At 39.8% G+C, this 27,843-nt stretch overlaps 1 protein-coding gene across 2 annotated transcripts in view; it reads left to right on the top strand.

The window, feature by feature from the left end:
* Window positions 1–27,843, top strand: part of PREX2 (phosphatidylinositol-3,4,5-trisphosphate dependent Rac exchange factor 2) — a 295,769-nt gene that overhangs the window by 233,577 nt on the left and 34,349 nt on the right. For both annotated transcript variants that reach the window (XM_075125146.1, XM_048840883.2), the window contains 2 exons: window positions 12,970–13,036; window positions 15,292–15,482. In XM_075125146.1, the coding sequence (XP_074981247.1) occupies window positions 12,970–13,036; window positions 15,292–15,482 (258 nt within the window). The remainder of the gene's footprint in view (window positions 1–12,969; window positions 13,037–15,291; window positions 15,483–27,843) is intronic.

Below are 27,843 nucleotides of genomic sequence, written 5' to 3'. Positions count from 1 at the left end.
TTCCTGCTGTGTTACTATTCTACCAAGGCCAGACCTACTCTGGTTCACAGCCTTTGGTTCACATTTTTAGTTATGCCTAGGGCTCCTGCAAGGCCTACACTCGTATGCCTTAGTGATACAGTAGCTGATATATAAGTGACCTCATCCCATCTCCTGATGTCCCTCATGCCCAGTCTTCTCCTGAACCTCTCGCTTTCTTCTGACTGTTTCCCCTCACAATACAAGCATATGCTAGTCTCTCCCATCTTAAAAAATACCCTTTAGTAGAGCTGAGCATTTTTTTCAGCAAATAAGTATTGACCAGAAATACATTTTTTGGTCAAATGACATCATTTGCAAATTCAGGTCAAATTCAGCAAATAGTTTTGGTCTAATTAAAAAAAAATGTAAAGAATGTTCTTGAAAAAGTCTAAATGGTCCATTTTGATGTTTTTAAATGAAATGCTTCAACTTTTTGTTTCAAAACAACGTTTTGCTTTGAAATTTATCTAGATTCATTAAAAAATGTGTACAGACAACACAAGCACTCCCCTTTCAGCCTGTGTAGGCTCTGCTGTCCCTCTGCAGGTTAGCAATAGGCATGCTCCAATTCCCAAGCCGTCCAAGCATCTCCCTGAAGTGTCTAGCCCTTGTTGTACTGGATACTTACAGTACTCACAGATTTGCTGCTTCCAAAGAAGCAGTACACTCAGCTTACTGGCTTCACCCAGGTCACCGCGCCTTGTAACACAGAGCACTTAGATATGTTTATAGTTTATAGTGAAAATAAGGAAAAGTTTATTTAACAAAGAGGAGAGATTCAAATAACATCAAGTAGAAATATTGGAAACAAATGGTTACATATAAAATCAGAACATGCATTCTAGAGCCTAAACTTATTTAACTAGATACTTTCACGTTATATAGAGCAAAGCTCTTCCCAGAGTCCTTCTAGCATTTTTGATCCAAGTCCAGCTGTCATCCTTTTTTTTATTAGACAAAATATGCTGCCAGCTTGTCCCCTGTGTAGAGGATACTGTGTCTCTTTGCAACTCTGATCTATCAAAACAGTGCTCTGATCTTTATTAATAAACCAAACACTCTCCTGCTGTGAGTTCCTTCCTGTAGATTTCGCAGTCTCTTGTTAATTTCACAGCCTTGATTAGCTAGTGGCTCAGTATGCAAATCGACTTACATTGTGAGACACACAATGCACAATGAACAGAGATGAACTAAGCATCTACTATATCCTGCCTGAACAGGATCTGTCTGAGACATGTCACCTCAGGGGACCTGCCTTTAACATCCAGGCTTTAAGAACATAATTTCCAGTATAGATGCATAACTTCTTAAGTGTTATCGGTACATACATTTCACAATGATTATTATGACCAGTGAGCTACTGGCTCTGAACAGAGAACTTTCATGACACCCTTTGGTGAAGTATTGTGCATATATTTGACCCAAGGGATCCCTGTAAAATTCGGTGCCTCTCTGTGCTCTCTGCCAGTTGGCACAACAAGGTTCCTGGGTCACAGTTCCACAGGGCTTTCACTTTTTGCTTCTCTTCTCTTCCCCCCTCCATGCCTTGTATCTGAGTAATCTCATCCACACAAACAAATTCAACTACTATCTTTGTGGTGACAACTCACTGATCTGATTCTATTCTAGACCTGTCTCCTTCTGGCCAAACCAAAAACTCAGCCTGTGTCTCTGACATTTCCTCATGGATGTCTAGCAGTCAGCTCTTGCTCACTGTGGCTAAAACAGAGCTCCTGATCATCCTCCCCAAGCTATTCCTGCTACCTCCTTTTTCCATCACTGTGGATAACATAACCATCCTGCCAGTCACTCGGTCCCATAACCAGAGTGTGATCTTTGCTTCGACCTCTCTCTAAGTCCTCATCTCCAGACTATATTTAAAGCTTGCTGATTCTTTCTGCATAGTACCTTTACGTTCTTCTTCGAGTGCTTGATCATGTCCATTCCTCTGTCGGAGTCTTCCAGCAAGAAGGAACTGAGCAGGCAGCAGATCGGCAGTGTCCTATATACACCACCATGAGGGTGTCACTCCATGGGACTCCACAGCTAACCCGGTGGGTATCGCTAGGGGAAAAACCTTCTGACGATCATGCACGTGGTGCGCACACATGCACCTATTGGAATGGACATGAGCAACACATCTCAAAGAACAACAGTTACGAGAGGTAGGTAACCATTTTATTCAGCCACCTACACAGCTAAAATTCTTGTTCAGGCTGTTATCTCACATCTCGATTACTGCAACATCCTTCTCTCTGGTCTGGATAAATGCAGTCTTGCTCTGCTCATATCCATTCATACTGATTCTGTAAAGATAATTTTCCTAGCCCATCGCTTTGACCGTGTCACACACTCTCTACATCCCTCCAGTGACACCCCCTTCTCTATTGCATCACACATAAGATGCTTGTCTTCACTTTCAAGGCCCTTCACAGTCAAGACACCCTCTAACTGTCATCACCTTTCATTTGATATTGATCAACCCAGGATGTCAGCCTCCATCACCCACTTGTTAAATTGTCAAACAAGCACCTTTATGCTGTCTCTCGTGCTATGGTTAGGATTCCTGGGTGCTGCAGTAATGCAAGTAATAAATACTGTAATAATGTTATTAAGATGTTTGAATCCTGAACACAATGTCATTATGGGAACTTTTGGGTTGGCTTAATAAATCTATTACTAATCTTGGATAACTGAGACTTAAAGGGACACAGTCAAGACATATTTTGTTTTGCTTATAATTTTGGATTTTTTTACTGTTCATCACCTTGATCACCTGGATCGATCGGTCCTTTAGCCCTTGTATAGATTGCGCCAATCACAACACGTCTTCCATTCTTCTTGTATCCTGGCCTTCCTTCTCTATCTGCGGCCCTGTTTTTTCACAATAAAATCTTTCCATCTCTTTGGAGGTCGGCCAAGCGGTTGTTTCAGTTCCCAGGGGTACCACTCAGCAACAGCTGCAGTCCATTGATTGTCAGTGAGTCTCATTATATGCCCGCCCATCTCATTTTACTATGCCTGCTCTCAACAACAATGTCCTGCACTTCACTCTGTTGTCTGATCACTTCTTTGGGGACTCAGTTGTGGATTGAAATTCCCAGAATTCTTCTTTCCATTGCCCTCTCTGTGACAGACAGTTGCTGCTCCTCTGTCTTCGTCAGCACCCGTGTTTCGCTGCCACACAACATTGCAGGCAGTACTGTTGAGATGAAGAGGCTGGTGCATGTTGCTTTGTTGATTTTTACTTGGAGGATATCCCTGATAGAATTGAATGCACACCAGCCTGCTTTCTTTCTTTGCGAGAGTTCACCTTTCTGATAGTGGCACATGTTAATTTCTTGGCCCAAACAGACATATTGCTCAACTTCTTCTGTTTGTTCTCCCTTGATTGTTATTTGGGCTTTTGACAAGGTATCAGACCGCATAAATTTCATTTTGGATTGGTTAATTTTCAGTCCAACGTGGTTGCTTTTTGTGTTGAGTTTTCGCAGCATTTTCTGTAGTTTGATAGTATTTTTGGCGATCAACACAATGTTATCTGTGAATCTGAGATGGTATACTGTTCATAATACCATAATAATAATAATTAATAATAAAATCTCACTCATATGATTTTAGTATACAGTATACCCCCAATTATCTGAATAGCAGGGGACACACAGATGTTATTTGGATAATCAGGAGTTTGGATAGCCAAGAGGGCAGGAGCCATTCAGCCAGTCTGCTGAGAGGGGCCTCCTCCATGGCTCGGTGTTGAGTTCTCCTCTTTGCAGTCTTCTCCACGGAGGGTTTCTGCTCTACTACCTGAACCTCCCTCCCAGTGCTTAATTTGTAATGAAAAAGGTGCCAGGGCTCAAGCAATTTTTTACTTTCATAACTGACATGGCAAGCCCAGAGGTGCCGGGGCTTAGCCATGGCACAAATTAAGCACTGCTCCCTCCCCTGTTCCCCCAGCATAAGATACATGGCGGGCAAGGAAGGGATTTGGATAATGTGGAGGTTCAGATAATAGGGTTTCAGAAAGACAGAACTATGCTGTACTTTTACATCTGGTAAATACGTATTTTTCCTTTTTGTCACAAGGAGTATAAGTCAAAACAACTATCATTAACTTCATTGCATGGGCCTAAATCCTATAATCCTTATTCAGGCCTAACTCCCATTGATTTTTATGCAGTGTTGCCATTAGCTGGGACAGGTTTTGAAAGCTTCTGGAATATACATTTTCAGATTGAACGGTGTTTTTAAGCTAACACTTTAAAAATTTCACTAACAGCAATAGGGACACCTGGTTCATCCTCCACAGGTTTATTCTTTACCCCCTTCCTAAAATAAGCGTAATTAATCCCTTTTCCATAAGGCAAGTAGAGTGGACAGAGTTACAAATTAAGTCCATGAGACGAGGCTGGGCCTCTTTAAATGACATTCTGAAATTGCTATTAAGAGGTATGTTGTCCTAGGAAATGGGAGTAGCTTCCTAGAGTGTGTGAGTGTGTATCTCAAGATATCTAGGAGTTTCTGTTCACCGGTATTCAGAGAAGCAGCTTTCAGCTGGTCAATGCCCCAAAATACTGTAAACATTTATTTTTTTATTAAAGGTATTTTGGTACCTAAAGATGCAGATGGATACCTTGTGGCATTTTCAAAAGCATCTGGGTGCCTAGTTCCATTGATTTCAGTAATTTCCCATTGATAGGAGTTTGGTATCCAGGCACTTTTGAAAATCCCACTAGGTACCTATCTGTATCTTTAGCTGTGTACATACATTTAACAAAGTCCCTTGATGGGTTAGCAGAATTGGTGCAGGAGAAATTAAGCCAACAAATGAGTGATGATGTGTGTGGACTGGTGAGGTTTGTTGAGAGGGAGATGGTAGGATAAGAGCTAGTTTGGAGTGGGAGAAGTTAGGACTAGGAGAAAACAGTGACAGGGTCACAAAGGGATAAATATTGTTTTCTCCCATCCTGCCCTTCACAGTAAGCAGTGTACAGTGTAGCACCATAAGCTTTTCATTTTGAAAGGGGAAGGTAATAAGAGAAGGCAGAATGTGCTGCTTTTTCTTCTGACCTGCCCATCAACCTTCCTTATCCCCCAATAAAACACATTCCTGTAACATCCCTGACTATGTGTAATGTCCCAGTTTTTTACTTTAAAAAAAACATGATCAGTCTGTGGAAGAAGAGAATACAAATTACTATCTGCAGCTCCACCAGCCATGTGGGTGCCAGTCACAGTAATAAATTTATGTATGCATTCAGCGGAGGAAATACATATTTATTTTCCTATTGCTTATCATTCTTTGTAATTTGGAACCATTCTTTTAAACCAGTTGTGTCGAGAATTATTGACAGATAGTTCTGTTCCCTTTTGTTCAGCAGAAGAGGAGAGAAAAGCAAAAACTACATGGTAGATGGAAAAGGCCTAGACAATAGCTTTCTCCTCCACTGTGATTTTCTTTTATATTTTTTAGGAGGTAAACGTAAGTCTGTTACTCTAAAGAAGCAATTATAATCAGTGAATTCAATGACAAATTATTTAGCTAACTACCCTCATTACATTGAACCTCTGATTATGTAGAATGTAATGGCTGTATTTTAAAAAAATATTTCATTCAAAAAGTAATATCAAATGGGTTCTGCATCTAAAGATTACTGTATCTATTTTCTGGCACTAATAGCCTTTCACCGCACGATGGTACATTTAATTAATCCTTTTGTCTAAGATAGCCTGTTACATGTCCATGTGGTTTTCATATCATTATTATTTTATTTCTTTAGTTTCTCTAGAGAAAGATAAGAAAAAGGGGAAATGTTTCCGTTTTCAGAATTTACACAAGAGCATAACAAATTGTATTTGAGGAACATAATCTCTTTGTCCCCGTACATAGAGCAACTCTTCAGCCTGTAGGTTTCTTGGCATGATAGGTTTTTTCTCCCCATACTATATAATGTAGTCAGGGCAGAAGATAGATATGATGGCACTCTTGGCTTCTGACTGTGAATTAAAATTCTCTAATGGTTACTTTGATACAAATCATACCGGATCTATAGTCACCGAGAAATCATTAATTACAATTTCAGATATTGAATGAAGGATCCCTGTCTCACTTGATAACAAATTTGATCGTGTTAATAGTCCTTGTCATTGCCTATCATATTCAGAAGAAAGTTGACAGACTATAGTAATTTTCAGAGAATAAAACTAAGTTTTATTCGATGGCCAACATCTCAGACTCGCTTCATGTAAGTCTCCATTGCCGAAGATGAGTGGCCAGAGCATTTATGTCCTGGCTGAGTGCCTTTTCAATATCTGACCCTTTGATCAGCTCCCACACTGCCTTGATCCAGAAACAAGCAGGAACCTCCTGAAGAGCACAGGCAAATGAACCTCAGTCTTGGCACTGGTATTTGTTCTAGCAGAATAGAGTGGAGCAGTTTGGGGCAGAAGCTGGCATACACATCTCATTGATTCAGAGCTGAACACAGCCATCTGTATCATTAGTGCTTGCCTAAGCCACAAATTATGATGTAGGTTGTTGGCTCAAATAGCTCTTTCAAAATTTTAATGAGATGCCATTACCCTTAAACTATATGAAGGGCTATGATGATGAAAACAACCTGCTGCACACAAGGCTGACAGTGGTTCCAATAGATGTAAATAAGCAACACACACTTCCTATAAGAAGTTCTGCTTGCCTCCAGAAGAAAACACAATCACCTGCATTTCCTGCTGATATTTGACAACTGACTTTGCAACATCCTTTTGCTGCAGCCATTCATGCACCTACGTACCCTGCTGCCAATCTTGGATGAATAACAGCATATTATGGCTGACAGTTATGTCCTCGCATTGTGGCAGCAACTCTGGGATAGAGAGGGAGACATGCTGATGAATTTCAGAAGCCCTAACTTACGTCTGTGTTTGCAACTTGGGACACAGATCTGGACTAGGCTTAATAGGTTGCTGACTGGAACAGCCAGTGTGGCTGCCACAATGCAGAGATTTGGCTTAGATCAGGGGTGGGCAAACTTTTTGGCCTGAGGGCCAACTATATGCAAAACTATATGGAGGGCTGGGTAGGGAAGGCTGTGACTCCCCAAACAGCCTGGTCCCCACCCCCTATCCACCCTTTCCCACTTCCTGACCCCTGACTGTCCCCCTCAGAACTCCTGACCCATCCAACCCCCCCATCCCTGCTCCTTGTCCCCTGACCGCCCCTTCCTGGGACCCCTACCCCAACCGCCCCCGGGACCCCAGCCCCTATCCAATTGCCCCTTCTCCCTGTCCCCTGACAGGCCCCGACCCCTACCCACACCTCCGCCCCTTGACAGGCCCCTGGGACTCCCACACCTATCCAACCCACCCCCGCCCCGCTCTCTGTTCCCTGACTACCCTGCCCCCTATCCACACCCCTATCCCCTAACAGGCCCCCTGGGACCCCCACGCCTATCCAGGCCCCCTTTCCCCAGTTCCCTGACCATCCCCCCGCCCCCAGAACCTCTGCTCCATCCAACCGCCCCCTGCTCCCTGTCCCCTGACTGCCCCCCGGGACCTCCCACTCCCTGCCCCCTGACCATTCCGGAGCCAGCCACACCACCGCTGAGGCTGCTGGGGAGGGGGACAGCGGGGGAGGGGCCAGGGACTAGCCTCCCCGGCCCAGAGCTCAGGGGCCGGGCAGGATGGTTCCGTGGGCTGGATGTGGCCCACGGGCCGTAGTTTGCTCATCTCTGGCTTAGACCAATTTTCATAGTGTGACTGTGGGACAGTGAAGCCGATGGTCAAACATGTGCAGGAGGAGTGCACAATTAGAAGATTGGAGGGTGGACTACAACCCCTTACTACCCTTGATGATGCAGCAGTTAGATGGCTGAACAAACTAAATATTGGCTTGTGATGCACAGAAAAGAAGAAGACTTGTGTGTAAAGTGATATGTATATGTCTTTTCAGGATCAGAGCTGCTTTCTTTTCTTATAAGTCAGTCTCTCAAGCCTTTAAATGTCTGAATTACTTTTGTGAGACACCATCAAATGTTTCACTGTAATCAAGACATTACAAGAATGGCCTTCCTTTCATCCACAATTTATGGATAGCTTGATCAAAAAAGCATGTATTTATCTGACAGGTTTTTTTTTTAAAACCCAAGCAGTTTATTCTACCTAGTTCCCTTACAGAGTTCCCTCCAAATATTTGTTCCATTATTAAAGATTGTTGCACAACGCTTGTTTGATAAAATATACTATATGTGGTAACTCACTGTAGTTTTCTATCTTTTTATAATAAGAATGGTCTACACAGCTTATCAAATGGAAATTTGTTTAGAGCAGTTCTAATAACATTTGGTGCATGCACGCAAAGTACTATGATTTCATTCTTATTCACTTCAAATGGATTAGAAAATATCATCCAAATTGGGTACTGTGCCAAGATTGCCATTACCTTTTCCCCTGAAATTTGATTAAGGACCTTAACAGGCATTCAGTAATTAAGTGAAGTGCTTTGGAAATTTATACGCTGTCCACAATTTGTCATGTTCTGAGAAAAACTGAAGACAAGTTTGATGAAAAATAAAACACTTGAGAAATATTTGGGACTACTAGCTGATTCTAGCTATGGTTTCATTTTTAATAGGATATCTTAGATTTGTAAAATTAATATTGTTCAATTGATTTTTTCAATTTTAGAACTTTAGGTTAATGAATAATTGACTTTATTAATGTAGCAATTAATTTAATTCTGTATCCCTTTACAATGCCCATTTTGCTTCATTTTCAGCATGGAGCAGGTTATTTTTTGTATAGTCCATTAGTGGGTATACTGTTCTGTATTTAGTTATTAGTTTTTTAATGCAGCTGAATTTGCTGAAAAAATGGTATAAAGAGGATGGGAATACTGAACAGATTCTGAATGAGTAAATTTCCCTGTGACATAGCAGCAGAAAGTAATGTCGGCTTTTATTCTGGTAATCTTCAATACATGAATGGCATAATGACACTTACATTTGTTTTTAGCTCTGCTATACGGTAACACAGAAAAGGTTGGTCTGTTACTGCTGAGGTAACTGTTATGCACTGTGGCCAGTCATGTAGCATTAATAACAATTTTTTCCTGCAAATCTCTTGTCCTTCTCTATTCTCCAACTTCCTTTGGAAGCCGAGTTTATTCAAGGTGGCATTATAGACTCACTTTAATTGTAAATAATAGAACTAGATCGGTATCATTATGGCTTTTTGGGGTGAATCTACATCTTCTGTCTGGAAAAAAAAATATCCTCTCAAAACCACAAAACTAAATGCAGCAGACTCTAGTAGTATTAGAGGGTGTCAGATTTTAATAAGGCAGTTATTACTGGTAACTCAAATAATTAAGGTTATTAAAATTTGCACTCTGTAGCCCTGACCCTGCAAACACATGCATGCGAATAGCTTTACTTTTGTGAACAGTGCCATTGAAATTAATGGGAGTAAGGTCATGTGAGTAAGGTTATGCAAGTGGATATGTATTTGCAGGATCGGGGCCCAGGATGATCCTATCATGCTGTAAGTGCACATTTCCTTTCTATTTTCATATTCATACTTTACTGTAGTTTAAAATAATTCTTTAGTTACAAATTAAACATGGTATTTCTACCACATGCCATCTCCAGCAGTCCTCCACTGATAGGCTGTGCCTTCCTCCTGATGGAGACTGTTGGCAGTTATCTTATTGACAGTGCACCAAGGTAATAAGCCACACCAATTCTGCTTAGGTGTCAGATGCCCTGCCACTGACAGAAGGACAAGCATGGTGGTTCCAGCTGCCTGATCTTTGTTTTTCATACTTTTTAGTTTTCATTGTCTTTTAGAGGAGTAAGAAACAGTTTGTTCCTTTATTTAATTTACTCTTTAAAGTTCATTTTCTTCTATCTCACTATCCATCCTTACTACCATACTGATCTCCTATTAAAACAACTATAAACCCTTTTATTCACTTTAAGTTGCTTACAATTATTTTACAATCTATAGAACTGACTGAAATTTTCAAAATTTTGATGTTTTTTTACTTCCCCAAATTTTTTTTCTTTAAAATGTTTGTGAAAATTTTCCCATTTTTGACAAGGTCCAGTTATTAATTTAATAGATTATTTTTTGTTTGTAATAATAAACTGTTTTCTGTGACTCAGAAGTAAAGTTGTTACAACAGATTTGAACTCATGTTCTCCTACCCTGCTCTGCATAACATCTTGTTCAGAATTTGTTCAGTCCAAGTTCAAGAGGGGCCTTCACTGCCACCAAGTGAAGTCAGATATGCTGTCACCATGGATTTCTATGCAGCACATTCAGGAACAGCTGTATGAGCATCATAGAGTAACAGAACACTTTGAAATTGCTCCAGCTAGACCTTAAAGGAAACCAGCAATAGCTACTGATACGGAGTCTTTAATACTAATTTACTGACATTTGAAAATGCCACATAGATGGTAGGCTGGTGATAGTGACTGATAAGTGATGCTACTCATACGTCTGTTGGAAAAATAAAAATTCTCTCTGGTCTATGAATATGAGCAGGCAGACGATGAAGTGGTGCTACCACTGGTAGGTAGCATGCACTGGATGTTTGTGATATGGTGAGCTGTCACTGGGGAGTAAGGAAAGGGTCTTGGGGAATAATGAGTCAGTTCTTAATAACAAGTTAGTCTTCTTTGAACCATTTGTACAGTGTTAGAGTTCTGCAGCAGATGCTGTGAGGGGAGGATAGATCAGAGGCTTCCTTTCCTCCAGTATTCTTAAGCAAAGTAAGCAGTTATGGGATAAAAGGGATTGGTGACTGCTTAAAAGATAGAAAACAAATGGTAGGAATAAATGGTCAGTTTTCAGAATGGAGAGAGGTATATAGTGGTGTCCCCCAAAGGTCTGTACTGGGTCTGGTCCTATTTAACATATTCATAAATGATCTGGAAAAAGGGGTAAACAGTGAGGTGACAAAATTTACAGATGATACAAAACTACTCAAGATAGTTAAGTCCAAGGCAGACTGCAAAGAGCTGCAGAAGGATCTCTCAAAACTGGGTGACCAGGCAACAAAATGGCAGATGAAATTCAGTGTTGATAAATGCAAAGTAATGCACATTGGCAAACATAATCCCAACTATACATATAAAATGATGGGGTCTAAATTAGCTGTTACCACTCAAGAAAGAGATCTTGGAGTCATTGTGGATAGTTCTCTGAAAACATCCACTCAATTTGCAGCAGCAGTCAGTAAAGTGAACAGAATCTTGGGAATCATTAAGCAAGGGATAGATAATAAGACATAAAATATAATATTGCCTCTGTATAAATCCGTGGTATGCCCACATCTTGAATACTGCGTGCAGATGTGGTCGCCCCATCTCAAAAAAGATATATTGGAATTGGAAAAGGTTCAGAAAAGGGCAACAAAGATGACTAGGGGTATGGAACGGCTTCCATATGAGGAGAGATTAATAAGACTGGGACTTTTCAGCTTGCAAAAGAGACGACTAAGAGGGAATATGATTGAGGTCTAAAAAATCATGACTGATGTGGAGAAAGTAAATAAGGAAGTATTATTTACTCCTTCTCATAACACAAGAACCAAGGGTCACCAAATGAAATTAATAGGTAGCAGGTTTAAAACAAACAAAAGGAAGTCTTTTTTCATACAACGCACAGTCAACCTGTGGAACTCCTTGCCAGAGGATGTTGTGAATGCTAAGACTATAACAGGGTTCAAAAAAGAATGAGATAAATTCATGGAGGATAGGTCCATCAGTGGCTATTAGCCAAGATGGGCAGAGATGGTGTTCCTAGCCTCTGTTTGCCAGAAGCTGGGAATGGGAAAGAGGGGATGGATCACTTGATGATTACCTGTTCTGTTCATTTCCTCTGGGGCACCTGGCATTGGCCACTATCAGAAGATAGGATACTGGGCTTGATGGACCTTTGGTCTGACCCAGTATGGCTGTTCTTATGTACTGAAGGAGTGGGGTTATCCAGTTTTAGGACAGGGGAGGAAAAGGATAATATGGAAGGTCTGTGAACAAGATCTGAGCATACTGTGTACCATATGGAATACCAGCCTCTGTCCTTTGACAGAATACATGCTGCATTTTTATGTTCTACAGACTCTTCCTATGCAATATTAATTATTAAGCGGTTGGCTCTGGGTCTGTTGGTCTTTCTCTCTCACATTGCATTTTATTTTTATGTTGATGAACAATATTTGCATTCAGTTGCTTCTTTATACACCAAATCATTTTCATATAGGTGGGTGGAAATTATGCAGAGAAGCAGTTGAGGATAGTTTGTTGTATATATAAAAATTGGTTAGTTCCAGTCATCACCCTGTTCACTTTGCCTGTATGGTATATCTTTCCCCCACTCTGAGTTTTTTTAGTTTCTTTTTATATTGTAGCCTTTCGGGGCAGTGACAATGTCTTTCTGTATGTCTGCACTGTGCTTAGCATATTTGGGGTGCTCCTCTAATATAATTAACTTCCATAACCATATGCTAATACACAAGCATGCAGTGCATGAGAATCAAAAACTGTATAAATGCAAAATGTCTCAAAATCATTTTTAAAATCTGAACAGTTATCAAGTCTCTCTCAGGGAAGATTTTGATGAAGGCCAATTCCAGATCCAAGTTTTTCTAGTAACTTTGCAGTAAAACACACTGCAGAAGTTCTGATGCCCAGTCTATACTCAGATGCACATCATTCAGTGACCCATTATGCTGCAGTGTGCCAAGAAAAAACATGTTCATAATGTCTTTAAAAAGAAGAGCATTAGTGCACCTTTACCCTTCATTTTCTTCCAGCCCTTTCTTGTCTCATGTCCTTAAGTCTAAAAAACCCTTCATAAATCAAAGGACTTTTCAGTTATATTTAAAGTATATGTTATAGAAGCTTTTAAACAATTAACAGTTTTGTTTGTTTGTACTCTCAGGGCATTCTACCTGGACAAGTCGAACCTCCCTCCAAATTCAACATCTAAAGCTGCTTATATAGATAAGGTAAACAATAATATTAAGTGTTTAATTAAACTCTGTATGTTACACATTATCCTAATCCCTTTCTTTTGGCTTGAGTTGACTTATTTTGAGGTATTGTTTCAGGGCTCTGTTATGGCTTTTACCCCAGCTCTGCAATACGGATGGTCTGACATAGCAGTGCCCTTGTAGGAGGCATTGTGCTTCAGGAAATGCAGTACATGCTCATGTGTGAAGCCGACCTGTTTCCTCTGACTTTAGCAGAGAGTAAAGGGGCAGAGCCATGGCCTGGTCTCCTCCTTATCCCTTTGGGTACTGTCAGGGGTGTTTGCAGGCAATAGTCCCTGTGCCCAGGAGAATGAAGTTGGTGCACTGTCCCATAAAGAACAGTCCCTCCAGTATTTTCCTCACAAGGTTGCCCTTAGAACTTTCCCACGATGGCTCCCCTAAAATGGATTCCTCTTTCCATTTTAAGGGGGGAAAAATCCTCCTTTTATGCCTAAAGCACTACCTAGCATGATATCCAGCTTTTGATCTGACATCCACTTTACAGCCTACAGTTTTATATTTCATAAAGCCTTGTCTCAACTAGAAACTAGTACCAGTTGAAACGAGTGCAAGCTAAACTGATATAACTAAATATTAAACCATGTTAAGTGAGTCTATGTAAGCAGTTTGCATTGGTTTAGCTACATTTATTTTTAAATCACTTCAGTTAAACCAGTGCACTTTTCAAATATAGGTAAATATAAGTATAAGTAAGGCTACCATTTCCCTGGTGAATTAAAATTGCCATTAGGGAGTGCTTTTCTAGATTTTAAAACATTTCTTCTTTGGTTAGCAAGTTTCTCTCTATGGGAATCCCTAGGTATCTCATGGGCAGAGAGAATCAGGGCTTTGTATGACAAGAACTGCAATGTGACTTGAGCCTCATTTCACTTTTTTACCAAACACTGTGGGAGAGACGCAGCCTTTTGTTACCAGATCATGAAGACAGTCTTTCCTATCTTTGTGTGTATGTGTATGTGTACGTGTATGTATAAATTCAATATTATGCTGTTAAACTCTTTCTCTATGTATGTATCATTTCAATCTGGATACCGTTAGGGGTTGGCAACCTGTGGTTCCAGAGCTACATGCGGCTCTTTGGCTGTCCCCTTGCAGGCAGCCTTTTTTTGAGAACCCCCTCCTGCACCCAAACTCCCTCCCAGACCCCGCACCCTCTCCTGCATCCCAATCCCCTACCCCAGCCCGGAGTGCCCTCCTGTTTATATTCAAATTCAAATGGCAGAAGTCTCATTAAAAGTATTGGTGAGTAGTAATAACTTTATTATGTTCAATTATTATTAGCTGATAAATTTTAACTCTACAAGTAGCTTTGTGTGTGATGTGACTCTCAAATTATTTTGGTCAAAGACCAAAACAAAAAAATGTCTCTTCTTCTTTGAAAGGTTGCCGACCCCTGTACTTTCTTTTCAGTTTTGTTGCAAAGTTAATTATTATTGTTTGTGGTTTCTTCACTCCTATTTTACTGCTTACTATTCTTTCAGTATGCAGTGTTGCTGTAGCTCTGTTAGTCCCAGGATATTAGAGAGACCAGGTACGTGAGGTAATATCTTTTATCGGATCATATTCTGTTGGTGAAAGAGAAAAGCTTTTGAGCTTACAGAACTGAGGAACAGCTCTGTGTAAACTCGAAAGCTTGTTTCTCTCACCAACAGAAGTTGGTCCAATAAAAGATATTACCTTACCCACCTAGTCGCTCTAATATTCTTTCAGTAGTTAGTCAGGATTAGTGAATGGCCATTTGCATAAACATAGGACAGTTTTGTCTTACCTGTATGCTGATCTTCTCTTAGTGGTCGTGCATCAGTCCCAGCACTACTCCCTTTTGTGTCTATCTTTGCATTTGTCTTTCACTGCATTATTCCTTCTTTGGAAATACTCCTGGAATAAGGTGGCCTGCCCATGTGTAGTCAGGTGGAGAGGGCTAACACAGTAGAGATGTGCCCCGGGGATTATACATTCAATGAAAATACCCATATAGCGATTTAAAAAAAAAAGTCTTAAATATTGTCATACATTGTGTGCTTTGTGCGTACCCTTTCAACTGTGTGCTTTGAAAGCAGCTGGACTCAGGGTTTGGCCCACAGTGCTCGTGTGTTCTAGTCTGGAGTCATTAAACTCAGAAACAATTTAGTTGTCACTCTCCCAGAAGAGAACTTCACATGCATCTTGATGGCAAATGTCTAAATCTCTCTGTTCTCCTTTGCTTGCAGCTGATGCGGCCCCTCAATTCTTTGGATGAACTTTACCGACTGGTAGTGTCTTTTATCCGATCCAAGCGCACAGCAGCCTGTGCTTACACTGCTTGCAGTGCCTCTGGAGTTGGATTGCTGTCAGTTTCTTCAGAACTCTGTAGCAGACTTGGAGCTTGCCACATCATAATGTGCAATAGTGGAGTTCATCGGTATGGCAATTTATCCACCTATCTTTGCTTTAGTCAGTCATTGCAATCCAGTTTGGAGAATAATTTTATTCCATGTTTTTCTGAGTGTAGTAGTTTCTATCTAATGGACTCTTAAAAGATTAGTCATCGTGAGAATCTGGAAGATAAAAGTAGTTGCAGTGATTGACAAAATGAGCAATATAATTTTTGCTTGTATAGTTGCAATAGATTATTCGTCGTACAAATTAGTACAAGGCAGAAATATTAAAATTTCTAAAGCATGACAAGGAAGGTTTCCTATTTGCATAATACATTGTGTATTTTATACTGAACTCCAGTATAGGCAAGACATTTTAACATCTAGTGTTTGTTTTATACACTGGAGGGAATCTTAGTAGCAATAGATCTCAAAAACCAAAACTATGTATGCACTACTGCAGGTCTGATCCAGAATAACCAGAAGCACTATATCCTGGGGTAATACTTGGCATGACCAATTTGATTACAGAAAATGAACTCAGACACTTGACATTTTGAATTTTCAATTGATTTGCTATATACTGCACTGTACTAAACTCTGAGCGACCTTAACATACGTCTAAATAACCAATTTTATAAAGGTCACCAGGATGGTAGTGAAATTCATCCAAGAAAACAGTACATGTAAGTACCAGTGGGGTAGGATTAGAACTTTGTGTGAATTACAGCAAACATGAAAGAATAACAGTTGAGGAAAATAATCTTTAGGTAAGTATTCTGTAATGGTTCTTTATACAACCCAGAAGCTGATGCTAACATGATCCTTTTTTGTATCCATCAGGATACAATCTATAGATTCCAGTTATCAGTTTAAAAATGGTGTGTTCATTCTCATGATTCACTGTTTCAAACTCCTTATACAATTAATTTCTGATCCTTCGAAAATTTTCATTTGAGCAGCATCAATTACAAGTTTGTTGGGTTATAACAAAAATAACTTTCTTCTTATAATTTTAAGTATTGTCCATCTTTCTAAAAAGAACTTTGGAAAAACAGTATAGTGCCAGTCCAATGCAGAATATCAGGCATGACAAACTGGAAAAGGTCAGCAAGGTATCAGAGAAACAATCAATAAGTGCATGTTATGAAACAGATTTGCCATCTTTATCAACTAAGATCTGATGGCGCATTTGTATGACACTGCATTATTGGCAGACTAGTGTACGTAGCATGAAGTATATTGTCCTCTGTTTTAGAGAGACAAGGTGAGTGAGGTAATATCTTTTATTGGACCAACTTCTGTTGGTGAAAGAGACAAGCTTTCAAGCCACACAGAGGTCTTCTTCAGGTCCTTCTGCAGGTCTACCTCATCCATTTGTCTCTATAGTACTCTGTTTTAGGCAGTTATATGAGATAATGATATTTTTTAATACCATCCCCTGTACCAGAGCAGGATGGTTGTGTTTATCCTTCCTTTAGCATATGGGAACACTATATAAGCTGGATCAGCATGACATTTTCAGAAGGCCATAAAGCCTTTATGCTTTACTCTATCTATTTATCCAGATTTAACATTTTTACAGGTAAGACATTTTTGATGACTTAGAGAATCCCGTTTTCCAAGTTATAACTCCAGCTAAATCTCCTACTCAACCAATGGAAATATGGGCAGCATTTCTTTCCTTCTTTTCCCTCCACTGCTCCGATGAGGAGCAGCATCTTCTGTCTCCCATGTGCCTTTTCCCTTGATTTTTCCTTTAAAATGTTACTGTGAAAGAGACTGTCATCTGCATAGTGAACAGGGATTTAAACAGTTCAGCCTTGCCCAGAACATATTATATAAGAACAGTGGTACTTAAAAATGGATCGACCCCAAGAATTGAAAGGTCATGAATTATTCAGGCTGGCCTATTGACAGGAATATTAGATACCTGTCTCCCCGAGAATTATGCGTTTGTGTGCATATGCTTTATCTATAGCCAAACATCCAAAGATTATCATAGATGGAAGAAAGAGAGGGTTCTATTTGGGCATAATTGTCTTTCTGGTGCTTATTAGAGATGGGCATAGTACCATGAATATTTATTTGAATGGTTAATTAATTCACTTTAACTGGGTTTGTGAGTTTCCGGAGAATATTCTACACAGAGAAAGTGTTTACTAGCAGAAATATTTGAAAAATGGTGAATTTTAAGTCGCTATTGTAGCATACTCACAGAAAATGAAATTTGAATTCGCAAAAGTGAATATTTTGTCAAAAATCTGTTTGTTGTGGTAGGTTTTTTTGAGTTACACTCAACTGGAGGACAGAAACATACCATGTGAACCACATGTCCTATCAAAGCATCCTGAATATCAAATATGGAGAATGAACAGCTAGTGCACAACTTACAGATCATGAACTATTCAGAATTATTGGGAATATAACTTTAAATAATGGGGATGTATTTGATAAAATCATAAGCTTGACATCCTTGAACAGAAAGACAATTCTTTCAATAAATTATACACTGTGAATTATTCACTCAGCAGCAGTGCCCATTCATATGCATAAATTATAAAATGTCTCATGAAGTATAGGGGCCTAAACAAAAGATTAGGAATCAGACACACTGATTTTTATAGACTATTTTAGGAGAAGTGAGGTAGAGTTAAATGGATCACATAGAGGATTACATCGGGATGTCAAAAGATTTATCAGGGCAAGCTATCTTTGTAAAGTAAAGGGCTAGAACACTTAACCATAAAAACATGAATGTAGCTCTACAGTCCCTGAATGCAGCGCCATTTGAGCCTTTGCAAAAGACTTCATTATTTTACTTATCTACTGACACTGCCTTTCTGGCAGCCATGTGTTCAGAGGGAAGATAAAGAAGAAATCCTTGCATTATCAATTAGAGATCTTTTACTATAGGTCCACAAAGACAAAGTAGTAAACTACAACAGATTTTATACCCCAGGTTTTGGGGTGGTTCTTTTGGCCCAAATCTTTAAAGGTTAAGAAAAAACACTGCATTTATTGGATTAGAAGGCAATTTTGAGCAATTATTTAGAGAGGAGTTAAAGTTAGAAATTGTAGTGCTGTTGGGACAGCAGCAAGGAGTGGGATGGCATCCTCTAAAGTCTATGTTATATGTGACAAGGTGTGTCATGAGTATGTTTGTCCTTAGGGTTCTGTGTTGGGGGATGGGAGCTAAGAAATTTCAGCTCAAATCTTACTTTGTCTCTCTAGCCTACTCATGGTGTATTCTGTGCTTTCACGCCCCGGTGCTGATTACAAGCATTCCAACTTCCCAAGCTTTCCCCGTGCCCACAGGGTCTGCTCTCTGGCCTGCTGAAATTGCACCTCACCCTCACTCATGACTAGGCAGAGAGCCTCCTGCTTACCAGGTAGAGAACTGCCTTTGCACAGCCTTATCTACCCACTGCCATGGTTATTGGCACTGACTTTACTCCTGGAATTCCTGCCACCAGCCCCTTTCATACATGCTGCTTGGTGCCAGGCAAGGATGGGAATGGGATCAGGGGATGATGATCCAGAGCAGAAAGACAAGCTTCTGAAGGAGATAGAGGAGGACAAGCTTCTGAAGGGGCTAGAGGATGGGGCTAGGTCCACCGAGCAGAGTTGATCTAACTCTTCCCTGAAATCCTTCAGGACTAGATTTGCTGTAATAGTTAAGCAGGCATAAAAAGTAGTAATAAGTGTTTTGCCCCTGTTCTGGTAGAATGAGATTTAATCTTAGCAAGCAATTGTAGAGGAGACCTCTATTTCTAAACCTGATAGTTTAGACACATGGCATTCTGAATTCTCATTTCTAATAAAATATTATATGTTAGCCCTGTGGGTAGGCTACCCTTTGAGAGAAACCTTCTTCAATGGATCAGTCCTCTTACCAGGGTAAAGATGAACAATATGACAGTAACAGACTCTAGTTCATGTTTCCACATGTCTGCATTAAATATATAAACCCCAGATTTTGGCCCCTGGAACTTATTTTCACCTGGTTTCCAAAGTAAGGTCCTTAATGGAGCCTGACCTGAGTCTCAGACTAGGAGTGTGTATCAGAGTTCAGGATGCTGTACTGATCACTCCTTTTTTTTCTACTCTTGGGGAATGGGAACTGAGCAAACCATTATTCCCATCTCCGCCAGAATTTAGTGTCTCAGGCTATATTTCCTAGAAAGTTAAATCTGGATCTTCCCACATTTCTCTAGTTAAACTTTGTTGACTGACTACTAGATTAGAGCATACGTTCTTAACATGGAGGTCCTGAACTGATGTCAGAGGGGTGGTGACCACACTGCCCTTTCCTTCCGACTCAGTGGAAGATGGGAGTGAGTGTTAGCCAGATCCCGCCTAGATGGGAGGAAAGTTCTGTGTCAGGGTATCAGTATGGAAAAAGGCATCCCATTATGGAAGAGTTTGAAAACCACTGGACTACAGACTTTGCCTGAACTGTCACTATCACTTGTAACCCCCTCAGTCTCAGCAATGTTTTGGTTTCTGATTTCTCTCTGATCCAACTTAAATTGCTTTTTACGTTGTACGAGGCTAAAACAGCTTGAAAGAGCTCACATTTTCATTCCCATATCCAAGATAATATTGGGGATTTTGAATTTCTGGTGATTACTTTGCTTTGATTTTTATGTTTGCCAATTGACATTAGAGCTAGAAATACTGTATCTATTCCAGACAGAAGTCTTTTTCAAGTATATTTCAATCAGCTGAACAAGAACCAGAGAATAATAAGTACCTTTAACCTTCACTGTCCTTTGTGGTATACGTCTGTTACAACCTCCCCATAAATTATCATAAAATGAATCTGTTGTGCAGATTCAACATCAGGAATTACAATTAATGTGATTCTAAGGAATCAGATTTTTATGTTTTATTTTGCCTTTTTTCATCATAACTAGTTATGGTCTATTCAATTTTACTTCATTTAGTTAAGACGTTGCAATTCTACCTGCCAATTACTAGCCTCCAGTAAATGATACGAGGGTTTCTTTGCCTATATTCATTTTATTTGAAGTTGTAATCAGTCTGTACAAATGTAGCTGATCAGAAGCACTTTTAAATATTGAATCATTATGCCAGTTCCTGCTCCAGAGGGAAGAGACAGACGGTGCTGCACAGACCCAAGCTCTTTCCATGCCAAAATGAAATTAGGTGCAGCAGCTGCAGAACTCCGCTTGGAGACTAGCAGGAATACAAACTAAAATGAATTATTTAAAATATTCAAATAATGCAGTTTTTGAGTTTATTTATAAGTTTATATTTCCTGGTGAATAGAAACGAGAGTGTGTCCTTTACAACCTTTATGAATCTTCTGGAGATACCTCTGTTTTTTATTATTTTTTCTGTATTTTGATTTCCTTCTTTAAAGCATCTAATTGCTGCTCCTTTAAGCCATGGAATTTAGGCTAGCAGATGTTCTGCTGAGTGATGAGACAGGTTCTGCCAAAGGTCAATTGTGCTCCTGAAGCCTGCCCAGCTCATGAAGGTCCAGGGAGCAACACACCTGCTCTGGGTAACAAACCCAGATCTCCCAAACAGCAACGCAGAGCTCCACTGTAACTATATGTTTGTTGTTCTCATCTCAATTCTCCTTTATACATTAATTTTCTTTTAGAAGTTTGACTAGAGAAATTCACTTCTGAAATCAATAAAACTGTCCTGCAAAGATCTCTTCTTGGGACCCAGTTCTGCAACTCTTACGCTGAACCACTTGATCATGTAAGTAAGCCTGTTGACTTCAACAGGCCTGCTTGCATGAGTAAGTACATGCCAGCATGAGCATGCATAGTAGAATTAGTCCCTATGTGTCTCAATCCTTTCAAAGAAGTAGTCTGATCTAAACTTTGATTTCACTCCTGCTCTCTCTTTGTTAAATATTCACTGTTTTCCCCTTCAATTTTACTATCCCTATCTCCATTTATTTTTAATATATTTTTATGATCCCTTATCCACTGAGACAGAAATAAACTTTTTTCTCCTTCATAATATAAATATTTAAGATAGTAGAATGTTTAATACCGTGCTTGTTAGAATTCAAAGGCAGTTAGAGATGTGGGAACTTGTCCTAAAAGATAGCACCAACAACACATTGAAAACCAACAAGTAGTCCATAACAATTTTGATTTATATTCCCCTTCTATATTTATTTATTATTATTATTTATATTCCTTTTCTATACTCTACACATTTTTGCTCTATTCATTTTTAACATGCATATTAGGAATGATGTTAGTCACATGCAGTTCTCTTTCATGTTTCATATGTTGAAACATTATTCTGCTTAGCACGTAATTTAAAAAGTGCAGAGAAATGCATGCAAATGAACTGAGTGGGATGGTTCCAAACAGGATTCCAGCGCAGTTTTTTCCTCTTTGCTCCTTTCACCTCTATGCACTATGGTAGATGTTTAACTGCCTGGGTTGATATACAGATCCCTCACTTCAACCTGCAGAACCAGACTCTCATGTTTCCTACGGTATTTCTTCTCCAGTACTCAGGGCTTTGGAAGAATCTGAATCTTTCTTACAGAAAACACCAGTATAAAAAAATCCAATAGACCCCTTCAAACTGTCTAGAATCAACTTGTGTATAAGTTCTTTTGATTCTGAGATGAAAAAGAATTAAATTGAACAATCTGAATTCTCCTACAACATGAAATAAATTAGATTGCAGTTTCCCAATGGATAACAGCTTGATTTGATCTGCCAAGGACTTAAAAATGAAACCCTTTCCTACTCATTTGAAGAAGATGCTGTTCAGGCTAAGTATATGGTGGTCAAGTTTGTTCTTGAACTATCCTGACACCATTATTCAGCTTGAGCAGACAAGAAGCACAGGACAATTCAAACCTTTAAAAATTCTTAAAATTCTTTGTTTCCTGACAAGTCCAACTTCTTGACATACAAACAGTATTCAAGGTGAGGTCTTCTATAGCTAGTGCCTACCTGAAAATTTCCAACCACTAACATAATAGCATTAAATTTGAGGTAGAATGATGGAGTATCTATGATGTTTCTAAAACCATTTGTATAGTCTTTGAAAAAGGCAAAAGTTGACAGATGAGTGAGTCCTAGAAACCTGTTCTGGTTTTTCAGTTGAATTTATTTTCACTCCCCTTTAAATAGTTCCCCTTTTCCAACAGAGAGGGGTGTTCTGGTATGGAGGGATGCACTCATTCCTGTTAAAAACTATGGAAAAGGGCATCATTATCTTCAACATGTTTCATTGCTCACAAAAAATAGGCTAATTTTGAATTTAATGTTACCCCTTCCCCAAGGCTTGGCTCAAACCTCCCTGGTAGTTAATCGGAGTGGCTTGTCTCTGCCCCTGGCATGGGTTGAGTCCTGGGTTTTTTATTTCGGTGCCTGGTGCCTTCAGCCAAAGTGACTCCAATCTGTGTCTGGGAAACAAAGGTGCTGTCCCTTGCAAAATTCACAAGGACTATAACCCAGTACACAAACACCACAATACATTACTACAAGCTCCAATCAATAAAATGCCACACTCCAAAAGAACAGTATAACACGGGGGATTTACTAGGGACAGGAAACAAATTCTGTAAGGAAGAAAAGGATTAAGATGAACAAAAAAAACTATGACAGGTTTCAGAGTAGCAGCCGTGTTAGTCTGTATTCTCAAAAAGAAAAGGAGTACTCGTGGCACCTTAGAGACTAACAAATTTATTTGAGCATAAGCTTTTGTGAGCTACAGCTCACTTCATCGGATGCATTTGTGGATTCTTGATGATGCGTTGGAGAGGTTTTGGTTGGGGGCTGAGGGTGATGGCTAGTGGCGTTCTGTTGTTTTCTTTGTTGGGCCTGTCCTGTAGTAGGTAACTTCTGGGTACTCTTCTGGCTCTGTCAATCTGTTTCTTCGCTTCTGCAGGTGGGTATTGTGGTTGTGGGAGAGCTTGATGGAGATCTTATGGGTGTTTGTCTCTGTCTGAGGGGTTGGAGCAGGTACGGTTGTGTCGTGGAGCTTGGCTCTGGACAGTGGATCATGTGGTGTGGTCTGGATGAAGGCTGGAGGCATGTAGTGGGCATAGTGGTCGGTGGGTTTCCAGTGTAGGGTGGTGTTTGTGTGACCGTCGCTTGTTGGCACTGTGGTGTCCAGGAGGTGGATCTCTTGTGTGGACTGATCCAGTCTGAGGTTGATGGTGGGATCTTGGGAGACAGGCCAGTCCTTGCTTGCAGTCAGCTCCCCAACCTGAAGCAAATACTCACCAGCAACCACACACCACACAACAGAACCACTAACCCAGGAACCTATCCTTGCTACAACACCCGTTGCCAACTGTGTCCACATATCTATTCAGGGGACACCATCATAGGGCCTAATCACATCAGTCACACTATCAGAGGCTGCACATCTACCAATGTGATATATGCCATCATGTGCCAGCAATGCCCCTCTGCCATGTACATTGGTCAAACTGGACAGTCTCTATGTAAAAGAATAAATGAACACAAATCAGGCGTCAAGAATTAAACATTAAAAAACCAGTCGGAGAACACTTCAATCTCTTTGGTCACTCGATTACAGATCTAAAAGTGGCAATTCTTCAACAAAAAAACTTCAAAAACAGACTCCAACGAGAGACTGCTGAATTGGAATTAATTTGCAAACTGGGTACAATTAACTTAGGCTTGAATAAAGACTGGGAGTGGATGGGTCATTACACAAAGTAAAACTATTTCCGCATGTTTATTCCCTCCTCCCCCCCACTCCGCTGTTCCTCAGACGTTCTTGTGAACTGCTGGAAATGGCCCATCTTGATCATCACTACAAAGGGTTCCCCCCCACCCCCCGCTCTCCTGCTGGTAATAGCTCTCCTTACCTGATCACTCTCCTTACAGTGTATATGGTAACACCCATTGTTTCATGTTCTCTGTGTATATAAATCTCCCCACTGTATTTTCCACTGAATGCATCTGATGAAGTGAGCTGTAGCTCATGAAAGCTTATGCTCAAATAAATTTGTTAGTCTCTAAGGTGAAAAACAAACAAAAAAAAAACTATGATACCAATAATATAACAAATCCTCCACCTCCCTGCATTCACCACTGTACACAGACTCTCAGCTCCCTCTCTAGCACAGTTCCAGGCAGATAAGAGGCTGAAGATAAGTCCTGCAATGAGTGCTGGAGTGCTGTGAACATTGGTCAGCTTAAACAAAAAGAAAGGGGTTCCCTTACAGTATCTTCAGCCCTGAGTGGGGCAGGATCTTCTCCTGACTCCCTGGTCTGGAGCCCTATGGAGATCTTGGCTGGCTGTAGGTAGCTGGCACCAGGTTGCTTCTCTACCCTCCTGATTGCTGGTCTCCACAGGACAGGCACTTCGTGATCATGTTCTAAATCCCACAATAGCTCAAACTCTCCCTTTGTGGAAGAGTGGGAGTTGAATAGAGACTCCCTGACCCCAAGCTGTGCTGCCCCATCTCAGCTCCAAACTCAAACAGTCCAAAAGCTAAACTAAAATGAATCCCTTTGTCTGTCTCTAAGGCTGCTTGTCCCCTCCAACTGAGAGACTGATCAGCCCTGGCTCCATGTTGGCCCAGCACATTGTCTATATAAATCACTTAATCAGAGACTCCCTACTGACTTTTGTAGGAGTTTCCTGACTATTCTATCCCTGCTCTGGACCCTAAGCAGGCTGGGAAATGGTGTTCAGAGGCTCTGGAGCCATTGCTGCAGTCCAGAGAGTTGGACCCCTGGAGGCTCAGTTCATTGTTTCAGGAGCTAGCAAACTCCAAAGAGGTTTATACTAAAAACCTAATAAATCTACATATGCAGGACTGAAGTCCCAAGGTAGAAACCTTAAAGGCTACAAATCAGGGCATTAGTCCTATTTAGAACTGAAATATGACTAAATATACACATCTATTCAACTCTATCATGAAATGTGTCTCTGTTTTGCAGTCCTCAATTGAAACTTAACTCAAGGACCTTCCCTTCTGGATTTTGTTTGCTCCAAGGGCATTTATCAAGTTCATGGTGATAATTGTTTCATGCTTTAGAAAGGAAGATGTTTCCTTTCTTAGATGAAATCCTCATAACGACAATTTCTTATGAGCAAATAACTTGTTCCTCTGTAAGAAATCTCCTTCAGGATCTTGTGTTTCTCATCTATTTTAGAAACTGAGTTGTCTTCCTTGCCAGAGACTAGTCTAATTAGCAGTTGTTCTCTTGAAAGATGAAGCCAGTCTCCCACCCTCCAAGAAACAGTTTAAAGAAAACCTACATACACCAGTAAAAACACCAAAAGGCACCAGGTTTGAGGCCTTCCTGAACGGAAGTAGTAACTTGGGTTACAAAACACGTCCTCCAGGATTGGTCTCCTGTCTCTATAAATTTACTGTCTCCTGTTTCAGCAAGCAAGAACTCATCTGGTAGCTGAAGGCTGAAAATACCTGGCAAGGCAAATTTTGATTATTCCGTGATGCAGTAGCATTACCAACAAACACAATAGCTTCCAGAAAGAAGCACTGATAGCTACTGTATTTTCATAGTGAAATTAGAGACGTTCAGACACCAAGATTATTGGATGTGTCTTGAAAAAGTTAATACAAATGTTGTGCTAAACATGAATGGATCAGCACCTGACTTTGCTTAAAAGATAATAATAACACTTGAGGCAACTGAACTTGACCACAAAGTCCATAAAGGACCAAACATGAGTCTCAGAATTCTCCACTAGGCCAGTTATAATATTTTAACTCTTTTTAAAGGTTATCTTCTGCTTTGGAATTTTAATTAATTTTTTTTTTAAACCAAAGCATGTCCACTGCTTTCTATCCCCTTTTCCCTGCTACAGCTATATTCTCACCAGACACAATGGGAGGGTGAAATAATATGTTCTTCAAAAACCTCTTCATAGGATTCCTTTAAAATAATGACTTAATTTTTCCTAATACTAGTGTCAAACAGGATGGCCAACTTTTTTTCCCCGTATTTCATTTAACTACATTTTTTTCTTTTGTTAATGGGGGGTTAGTTTGGTATCTTACCTGGTTATTTCATTTCTAATAACTGTACTAACCACAGTAATCCTCTCCTCAAAAGAAAAAAAATCATGGTCAGTAAAGTTTCAGCACATGAACAAATGAGATGAAAGGCATTATTACCTTCTAAATAAAACTGGTTTTTCTAAACCAAGATTGCAGCCAGCACGTTTAAACTTTCTTATACATAGACTAAAAATCGTGATGCTTACATATGCTTACATCATCCTGAATAGCGTATTTAAATATGTCTAGGCTCTAGGACTGTGTTCATGGACCATTCCCTTCAGGGTGTGGCTTAGAAACTAGCAAAAGGTCTGGCAATGTCTTCACATAACAGTGGAACAAGAACCACAGGCAGGACTGTCACCACTCTATTTTAATACCCCTAATAAGTAATGTTCTCATTTTAGGTTGATTCTAGTCTACTGTACGCTTATTTAGATAATTATTAGAAATAAATACAAATTAATGTACAATCACTGGGAATTATAAAGAACTATCTTAAAAACTTCAGATCAGAAATAAGAAAACTTTATGCTAACATTTTAACTGCCATATTTAATAAGTATATTGGCATAGTTAGTTGCTGGATAAGAGTTAATTTTAGTCTTATGAGAACAAGTAAATGCTTAAAATATCAATATTTTAAAAAGCAGTCAATTGTATCTATGGTTAGCATATTGTATCTATGCAAAATTTATTAAAAGAATAATGACATAGCATTTAACACTGAGCAGCAGCTTTAGAGTTTTAGTTAATTAGACTAAGCAAATGTACATCCTGTTCAAATACTTTATTTGTGTGACCAGGATTTAATTCACTTTGACATCCTCAACAGCAGTAAGTGATGTGCCAAATATTACACCAATTTGTTTCATCTCATCATCCCTATTCATGAGATGTTAGACTAATGATGAAGCTCTCAGCATAAGCTAGTCAGAACCCTAATTGAAAACTGGGAATGGATTTTATTATTTAGATTCCTTTAACCCAGGTAACGTTTCTATACAACATGCTGAGTGGCAGTTCAGATGGTACTGTACACAAACACCAATTAATTTTTCCTATGTGGTGACAAATTACATTAAATAAGCTGTCATTGAACAGTCCATTTCTGAGATATTTTAATATTTCATCATTATAACAAAATATAGGCAACATAGCTTTTCATAGAATTTAAGGTCAGAAGGGACCATTAGGATCGTCTAGTCTGACCTCCTGCACAATGCAGGCCATGGAATCTCACCCACCCACTCCTGTAACAAACCCGTAACTTATGTCTGAACTATTGAAGTCCTCAAATTGTGCTTTAAAGACTTCAAGGTGCAGAGAATCCTCCAGCAAGTGACTCATGCCCCACGCTGCAGAGGAAGGCGAAAAAC

Source organism: Caretta caretta, chromosome 2 (assembly GCF_965140235.1).
Source record: "Caretta caretta isolate rCarCar2 chromosome 2, rCarCar1.hap1, whole genome shotgun sequence".
Classification (NCBI taxonomy): Eukaryota; Metazoa; Chordata; order Testudines; family Cheloniidae; genus Caretta; species Caretta caretta.
The sequence above is the reverse complement of the archived record's forward strand: the minus strand, read 5'-3'. Positions and strand labels throughout refer to the sequence as shown.